The sequence below is a fragment of the Sebastes umbrosus genome, chromosome 24 (assembly GCF_015220745.1).
Source record: "Sebastes umbrosus isolate fSebUmb1 chromosome 24, fSebUmb1.pri, whole genome shotgun sequence".
NCBI lineage: Eukaryota > Metazoa > Chordata > Actinopteri > Perciformes > Sebastidae > Sebastes > Sebastes umbrosus.
Window position 1 is genome coordinate 13792511 of NC_051292.1, and position 11789 is coordinate 13804299.

General features: G+C 43.2%; 1 protein-coding gene across 1 annotated transcript; it reads left to right on the plus strand.

The window, feature by feature from the left end:
- Nucleotides 1-2799: 2799 nt before the first annotated feature.
- Nucleotides 2800-11384, plus strand: LOC119483815 (sodium/potassium-transporting ATPase subunit beta-233-like). Its single transcript, XM_037762311.1, has 6 exons — nt 2800-3055; nt 6166-6294; nt 7775-7930; nt 8187-8371; nt 9616-9699; nt 9802-11384. Exons 1-6 carry the CDS (start codon nt 2965-2967, stop codon nt 10060-10062), a joined length of 906 nt encoding a protein of 301 aa, XP_037618239.1. The 5' UTR covers nt 2800-2964; the 3' UTR covers nt 10063-11384.
- Nucleotides 11385-11789: the final 405 nt, after the last annotated feature.

An 11789-nucleotide genomic window follows, 5' to 3' on the forward strand; every position in this document is an offset into this window, starting at 1 on the left:
TTACACACCGCTCACACAGCCAGACAAGAATGTGAAGGATGTACACGCGTCCGTGTTGTTGGCGGGCTGGCGGTTCTAATCGTTTCTTGCTAATCGAAATGAATTCAGACGAGGCATGGTACAGTCACTTAGTACTAGGGAACACAGTATAAATTAAAAGCCTCTTATTTGGAGCTCAGATTGAAAATTGGGTCATCATGTGGCCCCTGGCACTGGCAGCAGAAATGCCCTTGGAGCCGGCTTTAGAGGGGGGTTATAGGCTGTAGAAGGCAGGATATATATACAGGTTTCAACTATGTGTATACTTGGCAATGCTGTGTAACTAGAGCTTATTATCCCTGTGGTGTGAGGGGGGGTGGATGTGAGGAGGAGTCCACTGCACACAACAACACAGGACACCCACCAAGTTAAACTGGGAACAGATACCAGTGTGAGCCACACAGGCTTCATCTAAATGAACTCCATCCTGTCAGTGAAGGGGATGACATGTATTGTTTGTAACATAATGAGTGTTTTAGAGCAGCCGACTTCATTCACAATTGTAGGTTGGTGCACTGTAATCTGGCATTCTGCGTGCGCCTTGTTGTAATTGTTGGCATGCAGGGATTTAACCCGAACAGTCTTTAGCTACACTTGGACATCCATTAGACCGGTTCATATTTTCAATAACTTTGATTTACAGTTGCTCTCTTGTGCTCCGTTAAACCAAAAAAGATATAACCATCACCTAAAAAGACTATCAATCACGCTCCATTTCTACCCACCGCCTCCTAAATTAGGTTTAATCGAGGGTGAATTAGCCTAATGTGGGACATTTTTTGCATTTCAGACTACTGGAATATATTGCGATATAAAGCCAATACATTAAATCCACCCCCAGTACCACTCCGAAACCCCTAGGATGTGTCCTAATCAAACCAAAAAAGATGCAACCACCCCGAGTAATGGAATATAATTTGCACTTTACCTTAAATATTTCAAATAACGCAATGACTAAAAAACTATAAATGACGATTGTTACTGCACAATCCATGCTGTCCAACATTAGGCAAATCATCCTGTGCCACTTTTTGAAACCATATAAGTGTGACAATGGAAAATTTGATTGAAACAACATATATAGAGTATATTGTACCTATAATTTTATTGACTTTAGTTTGTTTGAGGACAACCTACACCCCACTGGAGCTTGGGTGTCCCACATTACGGCAACTCACCCTACTGTTGTTATCAAGTTGAATCCTCCCTGTTTCACCTCTCAGGAGATGGAGTATCTCAGGCTGGGGTCGTTGTACTTGTCATGAATGGTGAGTGCAGATAAATGTTGAGCAGGCAGAAACTCTTGACTGACTCAATAGATCCAATAGACTGCTATGAAATGGATCTATGACGCCCAGGGGCCCTGGCCCCAGGTTCACTCTTTGTAATTTTTGGGATTAATTATACCCTCGTGACAACGTAGTCGGGGGTATCTAGCGCTCCGCTTGTCCGTCCTTCTGTCCGTCCGTCCGTTCGCGTGTCACACTCGGAAACTATTTAACTTAGAAACTTCAAATTTGGTATAATGGTTGATAGTGTGGTCTAGTTGTGCCTTTTGGGGGTTTGAAGTCCAGGGTACCCAACATTTTTTTAATTTTGGCCAAAAAAAAATATTTTTTTACTTCAATTTCGTTTCCGGAGTAAAACTTGATAACTGTTTCACTTAGGAACTTCAAATTTGCACCGTGGACACAGAGTCCAGGTGTTGCAATACAAGCAAGTAATTGGTAAAACCTTGAGAGCATCAACAAGACAGACCATATTTATCTTCCTCTGACTTTATCCTGAGGAAGGTGAGTTAATAACAAGCTACATTGTGCTCAATCGACTAATTCCATTAGTTCCAAGAGGGTTAAAACCTTTGGCCCTACTGTAGTAGGGGTCAAGCGGCGAGCCTTGTTCACATTGCGGATATCTGCAGTTGAACTGTAGATATCTGTAAGGAGAAACCCCATACACATGAATGCGTGCACCAGCAACTTTTTTAATTGCAATTCAAGTGTAAACCTTTTTAATGCAGCAACAAATTGGTCAAAACTTCAAACTATAATGTCTTTAAAAATACAGTTGAATTGAATATATCTGCCCCATTGTCACCGATACCCGATCCAGCTATTTGAGTGAATATCTGGCCGATATCTGATCCGATAACTTCAGCCATGCTTCATTTATTGCTTCACAGTGGAATTATGACGCTCTGTTACCTGTAATTCAGCATCTTCATGCTAAAAATTGATTACAATGAGGAGCTGACAGCGCCATGGGTAATTACTGTAAGCACAGGCTTCACAGTTGAATTAAGATGGCAAGAAGGCAAAAGTAGTTTGAATCTTACCAATAAAAATTTAATTATTATCTTGAATTAGAGTTTTGACTATGCTAAATATCTCTAGTCTAGCTATTAAATGTTAAAGCAGCTTGCCATACACTACACTTGGTTTGTAATGTTGTGATTAAGTAATAGGAATTTTGCTCTCCAAACTATATACAATCTGTATGTATGTGTGTATATGCATGCATGCAGCCCACATGTGTATGTGTATAGTCCTACATGACAAATTGTGGACCACTTTTTTGTAGACCTGAAATAACTTTGTACCTCCACAGACTTTATCTGCAGAGCTCATCCAGCAGTGTGTGTGTGGAGGTGTAAAGAGCTGAATGTCTGCATCTATAGGCATTCTGTCCGTCTCTCTGACGTCACAGTTTACGCACGGCGTCTCCATGCTCTCTGATTGGCCGCCTCCGCTCCGCCCTCCTCCTAGGTAACTTGTTGGAGAGTTTCGGGCGGAGTCGGTGAGGAGAAACGGTTTATATGCCGGTGCCTGCCAGCGGACCGAGCTGGGTTCTCTGCTGTACCTCGGGACGTGGTTGTGCCACAGAATTAAAGGAACATTTTTGACACGGGAATAAATAAAAAAAAAAATGGCTTCAAACAAAAACGACGGAGGATGGAAGAAGTTCCTGTGGGACTCTGAGAAAGGAGAGGTGCTCGGTCGCACCGGCAGCAGTTGGTGTGAGTATAAATGTCCGGTGGTTGCTCGTGGTAACACGGTTGCCTAGGTAGCCTCGTGTCTTCTTTGCCACCTGTTTGATTTGACTTTGCTGCATTCAGGAACGCACATGCACCATTGCACCACTTCATCTACCATCTCCACTGCCTGACCTCCACCTCCACACTTTTACGCATGGCTCCCCAGATGTTATAGTGTGATGAAATAGCTTCTTGGTGGTTAAAACAAGGTGATATATGTGTGGTTTTGCTAGATCTTTATTTGTGAGTTGCATGCAGAGGGTCTGCAGTGCAATGCCAGCTGCAGATTGGACTTCAGTTCTGTTCACACTGGCTGTTTTGTTGTTGGGTAAAACGTCAAGTTCTGTGAATTGGCAGTCAAAGGGTTAAAAATGCATCATTGCCAAGGTGAGTCAAGGTGATGGGGGGGCCTGCAAGGAAGTGGACTATCGATCCGTGTCGGCTTCCTCTCTGATCAGATGTCACTGTAATCTACCGAACAATACAACTGATTAACTTCTTCGACCTTTCCTTCTCCTGTTTCTCGCCAGTGCGCATGTCCTTGTTCCTATCCTCTCAATGTCACACACAGCAGCTCTCCTGTCTAGACACTATAACACCTGGGTAACAAAATATATTACAATGTTCCAGTGACATGATGTCTGTGAGGCTGCTGCAGGAGGGAGGCTGCTGTGTGGGGGATCATATTTGTCCTTCTGAGGTCATCTAAGAAAATGCTGATGCGCTTGGGATCAGTGTGCCATGCGCAGTGCCGTGTTGGGAGGGTGTGATTTAAAAAGGGCATCCCGGCATTAACAAATCTGTTTTGACTCAGTTTTACTTGGCAGAACACTGAGCTGAGATGCTATAGATATCTAGGAACGTCAGGTTTACAATGCTTGCAGAGGACACAAGCTTGGATCATAATGTCCTCGCATCTAACTCTAAGTGATGTGTCATGTTTTAATTGCTTCCGGGCTGTTGTGACCTTTTGACCTTGCCTCATGCAGCAAAACTGCAAGGTCAACTTCAGCTAGGGATGCACCGCCACCGATCTGACCTTTTCGGATCCCGATAGCGATACCTGGGCGTCAGGTATCGGCCGATCCCGAGTATCGATCCGATGCAAGTGTTTAATTAATAAATGACTGGGATCGTTCTTTTAACACAACATCAGGCCGGACTTAAACATTCTTAACTTCTTAAAAATGTAACAATTAAATACATCTACAGCTATTTGAGTCAATATCTGCTCGATATCCGATCCGATAACTTCAGCAGTGCTTCATTTATTGCGTCGCAGTGGAATTGTAACGCTCTGTTACCTGTAATTCAGCATCTTCACGCTAAAAATTGATTACAACGAGGAGCCGACAGCGCCGAGGGTAATTACTGTGAGCACAGGCTTCACAGTTGAATTAAATCTGTAAAGACATTACAATGGCTGCCACTGTTGGACTGTTTTATCATGAATGCAGGCTTTGTTTTAACCATGGTGGAGCTCTGTTAGCGTGTCGGTGTCTGTCTGGTGCAGATGTGGATGACTTTTATGGACAATGTGTTTTACACTAGGTTATTAAAAGTGTCGTTACAATACCATAAAACCTTTCATCCTCGAAAAGGGCAGATTAAATCTTCCGTGCAACATTCCTCTTAAGTATTCACCTTTGGATGTTTTCACATCTTTTTTGTGAACCCATTTGAGCACAGAATAATTGATCGCAAAAGCATTTAAAGTTTCAGCAGCAGGTCTAACCTCGAGTCCGCATCAGCTTCGCTCCGCTGCACACTGCAGTTCTTTTCTCCATTTGTGTCTGCAGAACGTGGTCACTCGTGGTGTTAACTTTCTGGCTGCTGCATTAATTTGACCTTCTACCCCCTCATGAATGTGCAGCATCTCCACCGCATGGCAGGTTTCATGCTGGGTGGTGGTGTGTTTCCCCTCATGTGTGGCATGTAGCGTTAAACAATCGGCTCAACGGCCAGAAAGCTCAATTGTTTTATGTACGGTCTGTAATTTTATGGTTCCCACGAGACCATAAAAGCACTTAATCTCCGTCTCCTGCAAGTCATCTGGTAAACACAAGCCGACATGTCAGTGAGGTTCTTTGCCAGTCTGCCATGCAGCTGTAATGGTGAAGTACTAGTTACTGTCTGTATGCATACGCCAGACAGTCACTTCCACTTGTAGAAGGATAGTTCCCTCTATAACACATGATGGTGAAAGTCCAAGGTGGTGAATAACTTATAGCCTGTGTCACATTTTGTATAAGTTATCGTGTTGTTGCTCAACAGTAATGTAGGTCTTGTAAAGTTAACAGAATGAGTAGCTCCATCCTGGTTCAGGGAGAACAAGTGGAGTGTGTAGAATAGAGATAATATCTAGAGTTTATGGTAGGTGATTAATATTATGGCTCTATTTTTAGTGGAGTGATATGAGACAGTAGGATGTTTTATTGTTTGACAGAATAATTTTTATGGGCTGCAAAATTTTTGAAAAAATATCTAATTGCGATTCTTACAATCAGCCACTCCTGCATGCACATTCAAACCTCTGCAGATGATCCAGAACGCAGCAGCGCAGCTGGTCTTCAACCAACCCAAAACAGCACACGTCACTCCGCTGTTCATTTCCCTCCAAAGGCTCACACGCCCAGAACGCTCGGCCAATGAAAGGCGTCCAGTACTCCCATCACAACAGGGCCCTAAGTCGCTAGATAGACTCTTCTCCTCTGCAGTCCCCCGGTAGTGGAACGAGTTACCAACTCCGCAGAGGCCCTTTCCACCTTTAAGAAAAAGCTATAGACCCAGCAGCTCTTTCATGAACACCTCCGCACCTGATGACACTGATGATATTGAGGGTGTTGCTGATGTTGATTAAGATATTCATGATGATGATGACATTGTTGATAATGTTAATGATGACAATGACACCCTGTGCGTCACCTCTGTGCACTGCCTGACAGCACCCGCGTCCGATCAGACTTGAAGCTGTTGTTGGCCTCTTCCTCACGTCGTTCCCTCCTATCTAGATCCCCGCTTGTGTTTTGTGACCTCTCACCTTGCTGTTTCACCTTGCTCTGTACTGACTTTCTTTTTTTTCTCCTCCACAGTCAAAATTATATTGTTCTATATAGTTTTCTACGGCTGCCTGGCTGGAATCTTCATCGGAACCATCCAAGCCTTGCTGCTCACCCTGAGCAACTACAAGCCCACCTGGCAGGACAGAGTCTCGCCCCCAGGTAAGAAGTGTCACCCACTCTCCGTCTGACAGGATGCCAGCATGCAGATCTACCACAGAGTTGGAGGTCATCTGCAGAACACTGCTTAACGAATGGGCTCATGTTATGCTTGTGAACATGGGGGCTGTTTAACAGTTCACCCAAGTGTTGGATGGTGCAGTTTCATGATGAATTCAGCACATTAGGGCTGCAACTAACAATTATTATGGTCTATAAAATGGTTTAAAGTGTTTCCCAAAGCCCGAGATGACGTCCTGTTTTGTCCACAACTCAAAGATATTCCGTTTTTTAGTCACAGAGGAGTAAAGAACCCAGAAAATATTCACATTTAAGAAGCTGGAATCAGAATTTTTACTGTTTTTTTCTTAAAAAAATGACTCAAACTGATTAATCGATTATCAAAATAGTTGGCGGTTAATTTAATAGTTCACAACTAATCCAAAAATCCTTGCAGCTCTACACGAAATAAATGTAATATGTTTGAAGATTGTGCAAAAGCAACTAAATGGACCCTTTAATTAAGAATCTTTAATTAATATCTTTGTCATCATGATCACATTGTGTCTTTACTGACAAACTCCAAGTTGACTTGGTCAAAGAGGCGCCTGCACAGACAGTAATCAGAGACCTAGATATGGTGTTTACATTCCACATAAACAGGGTTCTCCAAATCCGATAATAACTGCAGTCGTACGGCTGTTCTGCCTCGGTGACACATCTCTTAATCAAAGTCATGTTGTCACCCTCGCCTCAGGTAACATGGCTGCATATCGTTTTTTGGAAATAAACTCCTCATAAATGTTCACATGGTGGTCCCAGTATGCCTGCGCTGACAGCAGCCTCCCCTGTGTACACACAGCAGCCTGGGCGGAATGCAGTCAACTGTTTGAGTAGACGGGAGGAGGCCTGCTCGGCTACTGTCCGACTGCTGTTTGAGTTCCACTTCAAACGGGAGGCGTATCCGTGAGCTTTGTGTTCATTTGAAGTCACCCAAACACAGTTGTGTGTCACGAGGAATTCTCCGGTCGACGACCTGGCGTCCTGCAGCTGATCAAAAGTTATTCCAAACATGCATCTAATAGATTTAGTTACATCAGCGCGGATCAGGAATTAAATTAATGTTCTTTCTTAATTCTTACCCAGAGTCACATGATATCGGTGTCATCTGAGTCCGGTACAGAGACACTGCAGGTTCCGGTCCGTATTCAGCCTATTCAGCCTGTTTTAGCACAGAGACTGGAAGCGGGAGGAAACAGTATCTGTGTCCCGGACGCACAGACGCGACATTAATATTGATCATGTCATCTGAATCTGCAGAAGATGGCAAAATGTGTATTTCCCACACAGTCAGGGTTCCTGAATGTGTCACAGAAACTCTGAGACATCCGTCCGTCCATTATCTGTCCGTGTAAGTGGACAGAGACCATGATTACTGTAGTATTGCTGTTTCTAACAAGCTGCCGATCTGTCGTCCCTGCAGGCCTTTCACACACCCCACGAATCGAAAAACAAGAATTGTCCTTCGACCTCAACGACGTGATGACCTACATGCCTTACACCAGGGCCTTGAAGGACTTCCTGGCCAAGTATGACGAAGAACTGCAGAGGGACCAGATGAAGTACGAGGACTGTGGAGGTAGGTTTTTGGCTCTTCTACATCCCTGAGAAAAGTCCCAAAGCTGGACAGGTACCTCCTGAAATGTGACGAGAACAGAGCCCCAGCCACGATGACACGGTTTTCATTTAATAAATTGGGTGTCTGGGGAGAGTTGTAACTTTTGTTGAACAACTTAAAAATATGTAAAGTTAGGCTAGGTTAGGTTTCCAGATTTGACAGGCTGGACTTTCAGACAATTTCCTCACCCAAGCTAACCCTTCACTCCGCCCTCCAGAGGATCCCGCAAACTACAAGAACAGGGGCGACTTGGAGAGCGAGGTAGGCATCAGGAAGGCCTGTCGTTTCCACAGGAGCCTGCTGGGACCCTGCTCCGGCATCGAGGACCGCGAGTTTGGTTTCAAGGAGGGAAAGCCCTGCCTGATTGTGAAGCTCAACAGGATTGTCAACTTCCGTCCAAAGGTAAGAAGTCTGTTTGCAAAATGGAGTCGCGTTCCGTTGACAAAAAAAGTCCAAATTTGTAAAATTGTTCTTTGCTGCAAGAAATTGAGCACCAGACTGAAAATGTCATTTGAGTATTAATAGTTCACGAGTTGGTAAAGAGCATTAGCTGTGCTGACTGTATGTCACCCGAGGAGAGTTAGTCACTCTTACAGTGTAATCTGATGCCCGAGCCTCGCTCCACTTCCACCTGCCATCTCTGGATACTTTATCTGTATCACGGCATCCGATCACCGACCACCACCTTAGACATTACTGACTGTAAGGTCATCAGAGCCGGTGGAGAAGCTCGCTAGCACTACTGCTGGCTCAGTCATGAGAACGAAAACAATTCATAAAGACAGAAGAAGGGGGAAAAAAGGGCTATCAATCGAAAATAGTTATTGTGATTAATCGCAAATGAATTGCACATTTTTTATTTGTTCAAAATGTACCTTTTAAATGGAGATTTGTCCAGTATTAAATACTCTTTTCAACATGGGAGTGGGCAAATATGCTGCTTTATGCAAATGTATGTATATATTTATTATTGGACAGCAAAACAATTTCAAATATTTTTCAGAAACCCTCACAGGTACTGCATTTAGCAAAAAAATATGCTCAAATCATAACATGGCAAACTGCAGCCCAACAGGCAACAACAGCTGTCAGTGTGCTGACTTGACGTCCGTAAAGGGGAGACTCGTGGGTACCCATAGAACCCATTTTCATTCACATATCTGGAGGTCAGAGGTCAAGGGACCCCTTTTGAAAATGGCCATGACAGTTTTTCCTCGCCAAGATTTAGCCCAACTTTGGAGCGTTATTTAACCTCCTTCATGACAAGCTAGTATGACACAGCTGGTACCGATGGATTCATTACGTTTTCTAGTTTCATATGATACCAGTATCTTCACTCTAGCTTTAAAACTGAGCCCGCTACAACCTAAAATTCACGAGGTGCGTTTAGAAATTAATGGCGTTAAAACTAATTTGCGTTAACACGTTATTGACGGGTTAACTTTGACAGCCCTAGAGATATCATTTACACCTGCTGAGATCAGATCACAGTGAGAGCCAGATGTTCAGCTGGTTGATCTGATCACGATACGTTTTGCGTGCATCTACACTAACACTGAACCAGATCACATGTTAGTTCCAGATAGAAATTGTGTCTCTGAAGCATTTGTGTCCAGTCCATGTGGTAACTCGTCTTTTTTCTTCAGCCTCCTCCCTCTAATGGAAGTATCCCTGAAGAGGCTCAATACAAGGCGCAGCCATTTGTCATCCCTATCTACTGCACCAACAAGGTACACATTTGTTTTTTTTAAGTCGGTGCCTCAGTACAACTGTATGTGATTTCCTTCGCGTCCTCTTATAAACATCTTCTCTTTGTCTCGTCTTCCTTCCAGAAAGAGGAGGATGCCGGTAAAATCGGGGAGATCAAGTACTACGGCATCGGCGGCGGCTTCCCCCTACAGTATTACCCTTACTACGGCAAGCTGCTGCATCCCCAGTACTTGCAGCCGCTGGTGGCCCTGCAGTTCACCAACCTGACCATGAACACTGAACTGCGCATCGAGTGCAAAGTGTTCGGAGAAAACATCGACTACAGCGATAAGGACCGCTACCAGGGACGCTTTGACGTCAAGTTTACAATCAGCAGTTTATGACCGACATCAGGACCATAGCACTTTCCCAGGCCGCCCCTCCCCCCCCCTCTTCCCCCAACTAAATACTAATGTAGGAGATTATAAGTGAGGGGTGGGTAGGCTGTAGCGGTTAAGTCAATCACAAATAGTCTTGAATGAATAAATGATACCTGATAGGGGACCGATGTGTAATCTTGTCTGCTTTCATCACTAGCTTCTACACTTCTGTCTAGCGTTAGAATGTAATTTTAGAGGAAAAGTAGCCTAATAAAAATATTTATTCAGCTGTAAATGAGACTTTTCCACAAGCCATGGGACATTGTTCATTGATGACTGTAAAGTTGAAATCCATCTCTGACGTGTAGCGAGCTGTGTTCGTCCCCTCTGCATATCGCTGCCTCGTGTGGTTCCAGTAGATATTTTTGGAGTAGTCGCAAAAATCTGGTCCTTCCAAAAAAAAAAAAAACACCTCATTATCTTCAAGCTTTAGCAGTTCTTGTGGTTTGTGTGACATGAACGCGCACTCCCACTTACTTAATGATTGAAATGGTCTGACATGGTACTGATCTGTGTAAGGAAAAGGCTGCACTCCAGGGAACTTCTTTCCTCTTTTTATTCGTCTTTTGCATCTGATCACGGGAGACTCTTTGTACTTTTCTTTCCTTGTTTTGCCTTGTTGAATCATTTAAATGTGTGAAGGGGTTTTATTACTTGGTTTCATGCCTTCTACTTTGATTTTTGCCTTTTTTTTTCGATGTCGAGTTGTGTGTCCGGCCTGTCAGCCTGCTGTATGGGCGACGGTGCTAACTCAAGAAGATTTGTCTTTGCTGGATTCATCACAGCACTGTGGTGTAACTCTCTGAATGTTTTAGCCATTAAACATGGTGGAAGAATTTTATATTTATGCAGTTGTACATTTTGTTTTCTTTGCAGAATATTGTAATGTATAAATGCAATACCAAAGTGACGAGTTGAAGAGAGTCTATCAGAAGCAATACGGTACTCGTTTTTAGGATCTCATCATGTTAAGTGCTAAAGTCAGTGTCTCGCCTTGCAACCTCAGCGGTTAACTCTTGATTTGTGTTTTGGCCATGAATGTAGTTAGGTGTAGAATGACCAGGTTTAATTCCACAATGACCTGATTTCATGCATTTTAAGAAAAAAGATACGAGTTCTTCCAGAGCTCAGTGGCTTCAGATGATTAATGATGTTGGCTTTAATATTCCATAGGATCTCATGTTGATGTAAAACACTCGACTTGAACATCAGTCAACTTCCCATCAGTTCATCCAGCTTTGTCATTTAATCAAAGATAGAAACAAATAAAACCATAATGGACCTTTCTCTTGTGTGTTTTCTTTTATATTGTGACATGTTCACTGATCTACACCCTAAACCATAGACATATGGTAGACGCTGCATTGGGCCGCCATATTGGACAGGGCAAAATCTCTGGATAAAAATCACTATAACGTCTACATTTCTCAACCGATTACAACGAGTCGGTATTATATTAAAGGGTTTAAGATCTACGAGGAGTAAAAAAGATAAAGTTTTTCCTCCAGTTACTTAGTATCTGGATAGTTCAGCTATAATCGCTGCTAGACGCTCAGCAGATGAGTGTATCGTAGGTTTAAATGAATTGAATTACTTACGTGATAGAAAATAACTCATCTATCAAATGGAATTGTACAAACTCGTAACTCAAACTGCATGTGATTATCATAAAGTGGGCATATCTGTAAAGG